General features: G+C 37.3%; 1 protein-coding gene across 1 annotated transcript in view; it reads left to right on the top strand.

Annotated features, from left to right (window-relative positions):
- The window catches only part of CNTN3 (contactin 3), a 450,405-nt gene that overhangs the window by 369,434 nt on the left and 66,144 nt on the right, over positions 1-14,827 (top strand). Inside the window, exon 12 of the mRNA XM_043979112.1 lies at positions 13,003-13,130. Coding sequence (XP_043835047.1) covers positions 13,003-13,130 — 128 coding nt within the window. The remainder of the gene's footprint in view (positions 1-13,002; positions 13,131-14,827) is intronic.

A 14,827-nucleotide genomic window follows, 5' to 3' on the forward strand; every position in this document is an offset into this window, starting at 1 on the left:
CAGCTAGGTGGCTCAGTGGATAGAGCACCGGCCCTGGATTCAGGAGGACCTGAGTTCAAATCTGGCCTCAAACACTTGACACTTACTAGCTGTGTGACCCTGGGCAAGTCACTTAACCCCAATTTCCTCAAAAAAAAAGTCTTAGATGGCTCCCTTTTTTGTCAAATATAATCACTATTAAAAAAAATTCTGTGTTAGGAATGTAGTCTTGCTGTGACTACATTGTTTATGAAATAGAAAGCTATGATTCCATATCCTTCCTCAAAAACTCTGTGATTCTGGGTACAACATTTAACTTCTCTTACTTCAGTTTCCTCATATGTAAAATTGGTGTAATAATTGTTGTGAAGAACAAATGGGGAAACTAATGTTAAGCTCATTGAAAACCTTAAAATGATATGTGTGTGTGTATACATATATACACTAGCTGTGTCATAATGATGATGACGGCAGTGGTGGTGATAAATCAGTGTCACAAACATATGGTCATGTAAATAATTTAAAAAAGCATAATAGGTTCCAAACATCATTTAAGCCTATAATTCCAGCTCCTGGCATGAGGCTAGTGGTAGTCAATTCCTGGAGTATGGAAGCTCTGAACTGCAGTGGCTGCAAAACCAATGAGGTGTCTCTACTAAGGACAACATTAATATGATGAGACTTCTGGGAGCCATGGGCCACCAGCTTACCCAGTGAGGAACAAACCATGCAATGTCAGAAATGAAGCAGGTCAAAGCTCTCTTGCTAATCAGAATAGGGTTGGACCTGTGAATAGGTACTGATTTCCAGCCTGGACAAGATAAGGCAACCCAGACTGGAAAAAAAAATCAAATAGGAAAGAAAGGTAAGATTAGTTATTTTTTTTAATATCTGCCTGACTTTCTTTAAGAGTTTAAGGATATGTATGATTATTTCAATAGGAATATAAATACTTTATCTGATTAAATTCCCTGTGATTATTCTCTAGGTTATACATATATACATATTCACATATGTGCAAACATATAAAATATTTAAAAATAATCACTGACTCCTAGTCGTTTGACCTGCCTCATACAAGTGATGCAATAAGTTTCTTCAGTGTATATTCCAAATAAAAAGAACTTAGAATATTGGTTCCAGAGGACAGATGATAGAAGACACTTCTCTCATTTTGGTGAAAAAGTTGGGGGCTAAGGGTGCTGAATCTTGCATATCCTATCCACTTGGTTGCTGGGTTTGACTTAACTGGTTTTCTTTGCTACAAGAAGGTGGTAATCAGGAAACGGTTATAGTCCAAAAAAAACTAAAAGGCATCAATTAAGCTTTCTATTTTCTAAGAAAAATATAAAAAGGGTCATAAAATTTATTACATTAGGCCAAATTATATACCCATAGACTTGTATAAATTGGAAAACACTTTTTAATTGTGGTATCACAAGTTATTGCCTGCTATTTTGTGGTGTCTGAGGGGGAAAAAAGCTTATTGATTACCTAAGCTGAAAAGAGTTATAATCTGTGGCTAAGCAGGAAGAAATTCCATTCTAGGTATACTGTGGTCTGGTCTCTCCCTTAGATGGAGAAATGGTACAATGTGAAATGGTACAATGGAATGTTGTTTTTTTTTCCCTTTATATGTGTTTGCTGATGGGAAAAAAAAAGAACTTCCATTTTCAAGGACCCTGCTACCTACAACAGGCTTTGTTCCCAAGTGTGATTTGCTGACCCTTCTGTTATTGTGTAGGCTTAAGATCATTTGGAATTAGAGTCGAGTGTGTGACAGTCTAGCATGACTTCAAGAAAGATAGACCTTACCTAGAGCTTTTCTTATTCAAGTGTCAAAGAAGACAGTTACCTTTAACTTAAAGGTAACGTTTCTGTCACCTTACATCAATGTTTCACGTCTTTATTGATTTGTCTAATCAATTATGTTTCCACATCACAACAGTTACAAAACTTTAATCTGTTCTTGTAGAGGGATGGCATGGTATAGTGGATAGAGACCCAGCCTCAAGAAGACCTAGGTTTCAATCCAGTCTATGACAGTGATTGGCCGCGTGACCCTAAACAAGTTTCTTAACCCCTCAGTGCTCTGAGCAACTCTGTAAGGCTTCAAGTCGTATAGATGGTGCCAATCTGCATTAGTAGAAGTGTTTCTTCACATAAAGTTCTCTACATTGGTAAAAATCACAGGTCTAATCGTCCTGTTTTTATAATGTTAATTACATTAATCAACTATCCCAATAAAATAGAACGTAAGGGGAAGCTTGGTGGCACAGTGGATAAAGAACTGGCCTTGGATTCAGGAGGACCTGAGTTCAAATTTGGCCTTAGACACTTGACACTTATTAGCTGTGTGACCCTGGGCAGGTCACTTAACCCTCACTGCCCCACCAAAAAAACAAAAAACAAACAAACAAACAAATTAAGTTCCTTGAGGGCTTACCTCTTGTCTTACTTTGATTGGATTCAATTCAGTTTATCTTTGTAATTCCAGCATCTGGCAAAAAGTGGGCCCTTAAAAAGACATAGTTGAATTGACTTCGAACAGCATTTATTAAGTGACTTCTGTTCCAGGCTTTGTGTTAGGTACTGGGAATGTAAGGATCGGGAACCTGGGTTCAAATCCTGGCACTGGCACTAACTTCCCATGTGATCTTTTGCCAAGTGATTTAATCTCTCTTTTCTCCAAGTTTCCTTATTAATAAAATAAGGTCATTGTGGGGCAGCTAGGTGGTGCAGTAGATAAAGCACTGGCTCTGGATTTGGGGGTGCCTGAGTTCAAATCTGGCCTCAGACATGATACGTACTAGCTGTGTGACCTTGGGCAAGTCCCTTCATCCTCGTTGCCCCACCAAAAAAAAAAAAAAACTTAAAAAAATAAGGTCATTGGACTAGATGTCCTCTGGGGTCTCTTCCAACTCTAAATCTATGTTTCTATGATTACAATAAAATAATCTGCCTGCCCTCAAGGAGCTGGCAATCTCCTGAGGAAACAGCATGTATATAGATAAGTTTAGTGAAAAGATTATATTCAAAAATCTACCTGTTCTTCCATTTTAATGAAAGAACAAACAGGTTCAATATGTAGATTTTTTTTTCCACATTTACCCCCTTCCTGTATGGCTTTTGTTCTCTGGTGAATTGAGCCATTGGATTCCAAGCATCTTATGCACCCAGATTTTTCCCTGTGAACAGCCCTACAACTACAAAATGTTTCACATTTCAGATTCATTCATTAGCACCTGGATCAGTGTCAGAATTCTCTAGAGCAGTTCCACATGGATATCTCTTTCCCCAAAGAACTCAGGTGCTTCCTTTCTTCAGCACAAATCTCCATGAGAAACAAAAAGATATTACAACAAAATCATTGAAATAAATTCGGTTAGGATATTTTATCTCCCCCCTTTATGAATAGAGGTATTCGCTTGGGAAGATTTTGTAAAAACTAACAATTAACTGCATGGATATATCTTTCATTAAAGACCATAATTCATTCAAAAGAATACCTCAATTACTATTGGTTCGCAATTATGTAACAAATTACTCTTTACAAAGGCTGTTTAAAAATTTTTCACACCACCACCATGAAGTGTGCTATATTAAACATTATTTTCATTTAAGATATAAGAAGTGGGGAAGCTAGGTAGCTCAGTGGATAAAGCACTGGCCTTGGATTCAGGAGGACCTGAGTTCAAATCTGGTCTCAGACACTTGACACTTGCTAGCTGTGTGACCCTGGGTAAGTCACTTAACCCCCATTGCACCACCAAAAAAAAAAAAGTGCTCAAGGATGGTTAAGTGAATTGCCTATCCTGTGGTTTGTAAATGGGGTTGGGACCCTTGCGCATTTCTCCTGACTCCAGGTACAACCTTCTTTCCATTTTTTGTACCACAGTTGAGATTATGATCCTCTCAAACAAAAGGTAAACTTTGTGACAGAAATAGCAGAACCAACTGGACTAGCACAGGTGAATGATATAAGTAGAACACAGATGTCTAAGATGTAAACCAAGCATAATATTATTTTTCTAGATCTAATGTATCAGGTTTATATAATAAACTATGCTCAGCAAAAAAAGACCTGCCTCATGCTATGAGCCTGGTATTTACTCAGTGAGATTATTACCAACTAGGGGATCTTCTATACCCTGTCTCTATTTTCCCTGAAGATTCCTAACCAATAAATCACAAGCCCAACTCAGATGAGCTTCTAAGTTCAAAGCTCAGAATGTCATGGGTACAAAAAGGAAAATGCTAATATCATTTCCTTAGATGCTGTCTGTACATTATCTCTGAACTCAAGGGGGAAAAGAAATAGCTAAAGTCATCCAGGCTTGGAGAATTAAAAAAAAAAAGTTTAACTGAAATTTTTCTTTAATTTTTTCTGACATTTATTTCCTCATGCATTTTCATCAACATACATATGCCTTTTTATCTGTCATTGTTCATTCTGTAACATATTCATTGTAAGTACTTTTCTTTTACTGCTAATTGTATGCATCCATCTCTTGGAATGTGCACTCAGAATGTATCATCGGAAACAACTTTGATGCTTTTTATGCTGCTGTTTTATCATTACAGACTCACATGATCTCTCCTCTCCTTGAGAGGTAAGCATCCTTAGAAAAACATAGCACTGTGGCATGGTAAAACTCAAGAAGAATAATATACCATAGTATTAACAACATATGCAGGTAAAAAAGGATATTGACAGAAACACCAGGCTGTGTTGATAGGGCTTGCTATTTTTTGACTTTGGTGGTACAGATTATGTCCTTAGAGCAAAATAAAATACCTTCCTAGAGCACAGATCAATGGTACTCATGTAGTCAGCCATACGAGAGATTTTCTTTGTTTTCTAACATCTGAGAGCAATTTGTTGTTGTTGAGTCGTTTCACTCATGTCCGACTCTTTGTGACCCCATTTGAGGTTTTCTTGGCAAAGATATTGGAGTGGTTTTCCATTTCCCTTTCCAGCTCATTCTACATATGAGGAAATTGAGGCAAACAGGATTAAGTTACATGCCCAGGGTCACACAGCTGGTAAGTGTCTGAAGCTGTATTTGAACTCACAAAGGTGAGTTTTTATGACTTTAGGTCTTTCATTCTATCCACTGTGCCACATAGCTGCCCAATTTGATGCCCAGTTAGGTGTAAAAATTCAAAACTAACACTGAAATACACAAAATGAAGAAACAGAATTTTTGCAAAATTGGAGAATCTGCCTCATTTGGCAACTTAAGAAATATTATATGCCAACTGTTTAAAAGGATATAATTTATGGAGTTTATATCTTCCCCCACCCCTAAATGAAAGCAGAGTCAAGAAGACTCATCTTCCTGAGTTCAAATGTGACTTCAGATACTTATTAGCTGTGTGTAACCCTGAGGAAGTCACTTACCCTTGTTTGTCTCAATTTCCTCATCTGTAAAATGAGCTGGAGTAAGAAATAACAAACCACTCTAGTATCAGACACAAATGAAAAACAAGCAGCAAGTGGCTCTCTATGATTAGAAGTTAAAATCAGTTGCAGATATGTATCTGTAGAAAGAAGTTCCAATTCCTGGGTATTCTAGGGGATCAAGTGTGTATTACACGGGTAGGATTGGGGCATTCAGTATTATCAGTATTTTCATCTGGTACCCATATATAGAAAAACTGACTCACAATGAGTTTAGAATGCATTTTCATTCATAGGGAAGAGGTATAAAAATTTCACATTGTAACTCTGTAGGGAAGCTCTGGTTATTAAAGGTTTTCTGGGGAGAAACAATTACTTCATCTATTTACTGAATATTGTTTGTTTTTATGTTCCATGAAATGCCCCCTGGGCCTCTTACATGTTCCTGGAAGAACCAATTTAAGAACAAACTATCCAATTAGCCCCACATTGTATGATACGTACAGTCGACATTATTTGAAGTTAACGTATTTGTGTTTAGGGCCTGAAGTGTCAGGCTCTGCTTCAGACCTATACCTCACCTCCAAATCATAAAGGAGGTTTGTTAGTTCAAGTAGCTGCATCTTATGAACTAAAGGATTTCTAATTCCCATCTAAAATTGTTATTACTTTCATGTTGATATTAAAAAAGTTAGATAACACCCAGAGGACAGAATAAAGAAATAACTGAAATTGGCTATCTCCAATGTTCCCAATCCTTTTGCTACCCAATTTAGGGCTTATAAATTATAGATTAATTTAGAAGTAGATCTTTAGTCAACAAGGAGATGACTCCACTAAGCTTTGGTGCCTTGCATATGGTAGGCACTTAATTAATGTTTGTTGAATGAATTAATAAAATATATAGTGCTTTCATATTTACTTAAGTTTCAGTGTCCATAGATTAGTTTGATTATGCAAAAAAGAGACACATCTGGCTTTTAAAAAAATAACTGCTGTTATTTACAGTCCTTGGTCTTACATATTTCATGTTGGGTACAAAACGTGTTCAATAAATAAATGCAATCCCATTTATTTTTTAGGTAGTGACTTAAAATAAATAGGCTTAAAATAAAATTTAGTTGACCATTGTGCTCTTCTAAAGTCCTTCTTCGATTTTCCAACAGTAGGTGAAAGTGGTCCTACCTTCTCAAAGATTATGCCAGGGGAATACAATCTCTGGTAGATATACCATGCTTTTAAAGTCTTTGAGAACAGGGGAAATAATAGTCTGTCTACATTTCATCCAGCAGCCAACTTTGCTAAGTGATGAAAGACTTATCACCAGTAGATTTGGCAAAAGATGAAATTTCCAACTATGAAAATATATAGGATTTTCCATCTACATCTGGAAGAACTTGAAAAATAAAGTTTTCTAAACTCTTCATGGTATGGATAAGGAAACTGAGGTCCAAGAAAATTGAGTCATCTACCCAAGATACTCAGGTATAGAAGTAGAATTTGGACCCAGCTCGTCTGAGTTACAAAGCCTATGCTATTACAGTAACTATGTGGTACAGTCCAAAGAATCCTGTCCCTAGAACAAAAAGGACCTTGATTCAAAGCTTGCCTCTCATTTGGGGGCAAGCCTTTTCAAATATCTGTAGTTTTTGATATGCCGTCTTGCTCTAGATCTGTGATTATATGAATCATTGGACGTGTACTCAGAAGACCAGCATTAAGTTGCCATTCCATTCTTCCTACTCATGTGAACTTGTACAAATTACTTATGCAGAGCTTGGCAGAGTGCAAAGAACATAGTAAGGGCTTAAGAAATGCTGACTTGACTTGAACCTTTCTCAGCCTCAGTTTCCTTATCTATAAAATGGAGATACAATTTGCAGTGACTGCTCTAGGTTTATTGTGAGGAAAACTGTTTTCTGAACTGTTGAACTCTATGTCAGGGAGAGGTATCGTTTTCATCATTCTTTACCCTTTTTGCAAATTTTTTGTCCGATATGTTTTTCAGGACTGCACATGTATAGCTTATGTTAAATTGCTTGAGTTCTGGAGGGATGAGGGAGGGAGGAAGAAAATTGAGAACACAAAGTTATAAAAATTGATGTTACAATTTGTTTTTACATGTAAGGTGGGGAAAATTCTAAATAAAATTTAAAAATCAATTAATTATTTTTTTAAAATAGCTGGTCAGAATCTGAGGTGAAATTTGTGGCCGAATAAGAGTTTATAAATGTACCAAGGGTTCAGTTGAGGAAAAGGCCACATTGGAGCAGAGTAGCTGGCAAAGAATGAAGAATCTGGAATTTAGCTAATCACAAATAAGAAATAATACTTCATTGTTTGAATGTAAAGGAAAACAAAACTATACTTTGAAAAGTAGCATATACAATGAGGGAGGCCTAAAAAGAGGCACAGAAATTGATATAAATTCTTCATGCTAGGACTGGAACCAGATAGGTGGCTTAGTGTAGAGAACACTGACTGACCCTAGAGGCAGAAAGACTTGAGTTCAAATGTAGCCTCAGGTACTTCTTAGCTCTGTGACCTTGGGCAAGTCAATTAACCTCTTACCCCTGGTTTCCTCCACCATAATAACAGCACTTACTTCCCAGGGTTGTTGTGAGAATCAAATTAAATAATAGTTGTATGGTCCAGTGTGCTACATGAAAGGTGCTTAATGCATGGTCGTTTCCTTCATTCATTTCACAGATACTTATGATATGATTGCTAAGTACAGTAAGATAAATAATAAAATGTAGCACCCTCAAGGACCTTAATATTTTTAAACGATTTGGTGAGCTGTATATATGAGCAAATGGATCCAGGGGCTTAAAATAATTTGTTCAGAAATTTAGGATGGAGATTTCCCAGAAGAATACAGAGTGGGGAGACATAAAGGAACCTACTGCCTTCTTACTCTTCTCAAAAATAGCAATAGAAATTAAAAAATGAGCAGAACTACTAGAGATACTCAAAATAATATTTCAAAGGTCACTCAAAGACATGTACAAAACAATGAGGAGCTCCAGCACATTGAAAAATTTTATGGATTAAAAGACACAGAATAAAAAATGCCAGGGAAAAAATATATTGAAAGAAGCCCTGAAAAAAGATTTTTTTTCCACCACACAACAAAATGAATAAGAATGAGACACACACACACACACAAACAAATTAAAAAATTAAAATTAAAAAATTAAAAAAAGAATTGAGAGTTACAGTTAAGAGGGGATTTTGAATCCATGTTGATGATAATAGGGATTGATTTAACTGATCAAATTGATTGTGAGGTGTCCCAAAAGAATTACAACATTCAGTGACTCAGTTTCCCAAGTTTTATTAAAATACTAAGATGGTCACAGGGAGACACCAAGGAGATGTATCAGATAGGAAGAGGAAAATGGTTATATTTGAAGTGAGAAAAAGTGGGTTATCTCCTCATTATCTTAATCTCCAACTTGAGGAGGTAAATGGGAGGTCTTATCATAATTTGGACTTCCTGGGGTCCTAAGACAACCTCCAAGGTGGGTACCTTCTTCCTTGGAGGTGTGTTTTGGGGTTTTAAATGTCATAAGGTGAATCTAAGGACACATTTGGCCTTTTCCGTGTATATTCCTAAAGACATGCTTAAACTTCTCAGACCCAGAGGGTCTCTGTGTTTTGTTTTGTTTTTTTGTTGTTGGGGTTTCTTAGGAATTCCTCTTTAAAGAATTACGCACTCTTACACGCAAATCCAATTAGAATAAAATATTTTATTCAGGCGCTAAAGAAAGGAAACCAAGAGAAGGCATGGCACAGAGGCGCGATTCTCTGAGATACCTATCTCCTCAAGACAGGCAAATACTTTTTATAGAGGACCTATGGTGGTCTGGTGTGGTGATCCTCTGACTGTAGAAAGTGGAGGACCAGTCTCCCACTGGGGGTGGTTGGGAGAAGTTCAGTGAGCGGCAGCTCCAATCTCTGGAGCCATCTCTGTCCCCCTCATGCCACAAAGGCAGCAACCACATGCAACAGGGCTATCTCTCCTGCTTCAAGTTGTGTCTCAAGAAGAAGATCTGTGTCAGCCGGCCAGGTCAAAATTCAATATTCCTACCCCATAACATCCATGATAAATGCATAAAATAGGTTTTAGAAAAGTAGAATTATTTTAGCAGAGCACAGAACAGCAGAGAGAATAGGAGAATTCAAGAAAACTCAAAATTATTTAACAAGGAAAAGATTTAGAAGCAGTCAAAAAAAAAGTGATGATCTCTACAACAGATTAAGGAGACAACATTTAAGACTTCTGTAGCTCCCTGAAAACTGAACAACAAAATGATCTCATTACTATAGGTTTAGGAAAACTGGTGCTATTTCTCAGTAGTGAAGATGAGATACAGATTACAAATCAACAAAATTCCTAGGACAACAGCATGAACCCAAAATTCATCTCATTCCTTATATCAAACTACAAGATTATATATAGGCGGCCAAAAACAAAGGGATTATATACATTTTGTAAATGTCATTTCTAGGGTCAAATACAGCAAATGTATTCTCTGCTTCCTAAATGATAGAAGTTGTAATATGATATCCTGAAAGTTAAAAATTGTAGAACTCAATCCCCAAATCAACTCCCTAGTAAATGTAAGCTTTGCTTTTGAATATAAAAGAAGGGCATTTAAAGAAGAGGACTGAGAAATTCATCTAAAAAAGGCCCAGTCTCAGAGCAGCCTTTGATTTGCAAAGCAAAAGAGAATGGGAACCTTCAGAGATACATCCCTGTTATCAGCCTTGGTGTTTTAATTAATAGGTGCATCATAACAGTGGAACCTTACTAGCCATTTTGTCTAAGCTATCACCATGGGGATAAGGGGATTAAAAATAGGTCTACCTAGGTGGCGCAGTGGATAGAGCACCAGCCCTGGAGTCAGGAGTACCTGAGTTCAAATCCGGCCTCAGACACTTAACACTTACTAGCTGTGTGACCCTGGGCAAGTCACTTAACCCCAATTGCCTCACTAAAAAAAAAAAATAGGTCTACCGGTTTATTAAATACTTAATTGAACAGTTGAACTGTGGGGAAAAAAAGAGAAAAGTAGGCCAAAATGAATACATTTATTTTGGGCATTTCGGGGTTTGGTTTGTTTTTTAAGAGGGGGGAAGACAGCACGGAAATAAGGGGGGAACCCAATTCCCATTCCAAACTCAATTACAAAGGAGAAATCTTTTGTTTAACAGTAGATGAAGGATGATCATAATACTTTGGATTTACATTTGGAAGTAACCTCAGGGGCCTTCTAGTCTAACCCCTTGATTTTAAAGACTAGGAAGCCTTAGTCCTGATAAAGAGATTTAACCCAAGGTCCCACAGCTAGTCAGTTTCCCCCTTAAATCCCTTACATCTTTACATTTCAGTCAGGGCCTTCTATGATGACCAAGGGTTTGGGATATCATGCTCTAAGCACTGACATTTCCAAATCCTTGCTGTGCATTTCCCACCACAGTAGGACTTATTTGGGGAACTGTCTACTCTTCCTGTCCCTAGGTACAAAACCTTGTGGGATGTAATTCTCTGACTGGTCTCTTGCCAGTCTGGGAAGCCTGAGTTGACACTGGGTTTTGTTTGTAGTCCCATTTCCTATTGCCCATGGCTGAATTTTTACATAGTTCTGGCATGGATACAGTCACCTGCTGTAATTTCTCATTAGATTTTTTAATCACTAGGCCTGTTATGATTATTGGGTTTTTAGTGAAGTAGATGTGGGGGAAATGGTCATCTATATTAAGCTCACTTTCAGGTAACCATCATGGCCCGATTTCTTTCTCTAATACACTGTGGATATAAGGAAAATAACTATACCTTTCTATACCGTAATAAAGCTATTGCCAATTCCTGTAAGTTTCACTTTTTTTTTCTCTGACATTGCCACCACTCTAGTACAGGGGCTCATCCCCTTATACCTGCATTATTGCAATAGTCTCTTGGGGGTTCTGCCTGCCTTTTCTCTGCTCCCTCCAACCCATTCTAAAGCAATTTTCTTTAAGGACTTGTTCCACAGATGATGTCACCCTTCCTACTTAACTATGTCTCCCTTTTTGCTTCCAGGATCAAATACAAAGGTGCTATTTGACATTCAGAGCCTTTATATAACCTAGCTCCCTCCTACCTGTCCAGTCTTCTTACACCTTACGCCCCAACATATACTCTTTGATTCAGTGACACTGGCCTCCTGGCTGTTCCATGAAAAAGACACTCTGTCTCTTGGCTCTGACCATTTTCTCTGTTTTGTCTCTCTTCTTGTTTTGTTTTTTGGTTTTGTTTTGTCTGTTTGGTTTTTTGCTGGGCAATGAAGGTTAAGTGACTTGCCCAGGGTCACACAGCTAGTAAGTGTCAAGTGTCTGAGGCTGGATTTGAACTCAGGTCCTCCTGAATCCAGGGCTGGTGCTTTATCCACTGTGACACCTAGCTGTCCCCTGTCCCCATTCTTGAAATGTTCTCCCTCCTCTGCTTGGACTATTAACCTCCCCGGATTCCTTTATGTTCCGCCTAAAATTCTACCTTCCCCAATACCACATAAATCCAGTGTCATCTCTGTTAATAATTTCCTATATATCCTGTGCATTTCTTGCTTTGTATGCATTTGTTTGTAAGCTCCTTGAGGGTAGGGACTCTCTTTTGCCACTTTTTGCATCTCCAGTGTACAGTATCTGAAACATAGGTGGCATTTAAAAATTTATTTGACTGCCCTTGATTTTATCGTGAGAAATTATATATTTAATAACTAATTATTGTATTAGGACCAAGATTTTTCCCATTTTCTACTTCCTCATCCAGAAAACAAAGTGTGGAAAATCTCTCAGAGATTTATCTGGGTCAAGATCTAATCAGATAGTAAAAGTAATTCTAAGTTTAGGTTAATGGATGTATTCCTGTTCAATATGTATACTCAATCAGGTCCAGGGAAAGGTTGATTCTCCCAATTATCAAGATAGGTGATATGAAAATTGATGCCTTTTTGACCAAGATTTGAGTGACCTGAGTCATATAACCCAAGACCTTCATTTTAATATAGCCCATGCTTCTCATTGTGTTAACCAATCTGAGTTGATTGCCCTCCCTAAGGAAGTCCTACTCGTCAAAGGGTATATAAACTGTGACCCCCACCACCATTAGAGGGCTTTGGTCTGAGAAAAATGGATAAATGATCATCCTTTTATTAATAACCTGCTATCCTTGTTAATAAAATAATTACCCAGAATTGATATCTCAAACCTTTTTAATCATCATATTGTCTAAGCTCTTTAAAGCTACACCTCAGAAAAGAAAGGCCTTGAGGAATGAACCCATAATACATTAGTGGTGTAATGACTTTTAGTTCAAAAGTTTGAATAGTAGAATAGCTCTTTCCCTACCTTATTTTGAAAGTTCCCTAATTATTTTTAAAAATGCAGTATTTTTTCCAATATTATCATGTGAAGACCGTATAATATTAAGATCCCATTGCTTGAAGATGTTTGTCATGGATGAGTGCTATAATAAAATTTTATGTTCTCAAAAAAATATATTTGAACTGTTATAGACTCACATACTCCCTCTTTTATTATCTCACTTATATTTCCCCCTCCCCCTCCCCCAGGATAACTATTTTAAAGGATGGAGGACTCCAAATAGCCAATGTAACTAAATTGGATGTTGGGACTTACACTTGTCTGGCTGAGAACCAGTTTGGGAAAGCAAGCAGCTCTACAAAGTTAATAGTTACAGGTATGATGTTGTTCTTAAAAGATGGCAAATAAGTCCTAATCTGCATAGAAAAAAATATTAAAGCTAATGAATGTTTATTTCAGTCATACCAAATGTGTTGTAAAGGGACCATCTGTCCTCAAAATGCATTATATCTCTTCATCCTTAAACATTGTACACCTTCTCCCCCCCAGTAACACATAAGCACCCATAGGGAAAGGGCTGTTTTTCTTTCCTTAAGTAGTCCTTTGCCTCTAACAGGTACTTTACAAATATAATCATAATTCAATTTTAATGGAAGGAGGAGTCAGATCTTTACTGTTTTCCACTGCAACATAATGTGAAACAATGAGCACATTATTAAATGTGCTTTAATTATGTGCTATTTAACTTGACACTTTTTCTTATTTTGTTTTATTTTTAATTTATGAAATAAAATGGGCATTTCCATATAACACAGTACAATACAAAAGATGATTGTACATGAAACCACCAATCTACTATGACCAACTTGCTATTCCTTTCAAATATACAACAAAATGATCACATAAGCTTTTTTTTCTTCCCTCCTTCACTCCCTCACTTTTGTCCTTGAGATAACTACCATTAGACACAAATGTATATGTATATGATATGGTGGGAAAATGGGGTACGGGGTTGGGGTAGGAGTTGGGGTTCTTAGGAATTCCTCTTTAAAGAATTACACCCTCTTGCACACAAAAAGTAGTTAGAATTAGGTGATAGTTTATTTAGGAGCAAGGGAAGGGAAGGGTGGGGGGAGGGAAACCATGAAAGAAATCCTTGGACTTTTCATGGGGAGATTTGGCATAAAGCACATGGCTCAGAGGTGCCAAATCTCCTCGAACAGGAGACTGGAAGGTACTTTTATAGAGGACTGATGGGGGTGGACCATCTGCCCGTGAAAAGTTCCTTTAGTGAGAGAGGACCATCCCCCACTGGTGGTAGCTGGGGGAATTGGGTGAGGAGGGGAGGACCATCCCCCACTGGTAGTGACTAGAGGAATTGGGTGAGGGGTGGCTACGGATCCCTCTTCAGAACACAAAGGCTGCAGCCACACCCAAATTTATCTCTCCAGGGTAAGGGAGACCAGAATGAAGGGTAGGAATCCCAAACTAGCTCAGTCCGATTTGGTTCAGCTTATCTCTCTAGGCATTATCTGTCCTCTGGTTTAGTTTCTCAAGGAGAAGATTCCTTGATGTGCCCCAGAGAAATTCTGGGGTGCTCTGCACCCCATGACATGTACACACCTACATATATAAATTTAATCTATATATACTTCTATTTATCAGTTCTTTCTCTGGTTGCAGATAACATCTTTCTACAAATGCCCTTTATTATTAATTTGGAATATTTTAATAGACAAAATAAATTATTTCCTTAAAGTTGTCCTTAAAGCAATATTGCTACTTAACATTTTTCCATGTATATATTTCTGTCCTATCATTTTGATGTTATACCAATTGCATTATTTTCCTTTACATTCTCTGTGCTATGTAAGATATCTGGCAAACCCATCCTGATATCATTGAGAATTTCCTGTAGTTATAAGGATGTTCTTAATTAAGCAATATTTTTAAGGGAAGAGGACAGAGCAAAAAAGGGAAAGGGAAGAAATATTTTTGTGGAGTGTTATCCTGTGAATTTGCTGTAAATTATTACACTTAAAATCCAGCATACAGTGTGAAGATTGGAGGATT

The sequence above is a fragment of the Dromiciops gliroides genome, chromosome 1 (assembly GCF_019393635.1).
Source record: "Dromiciops gliroides isolate mDroGli1 chromosome 1, mDroGli1.pri, whole genome shotgun sequence".
Lineage (NCBI taxonomy): Eukaryota > Metazoa > Chordata > Mammalia > Microbiotheria > Microbiotheriidae > Dromiciops > Dromiciops gliroides.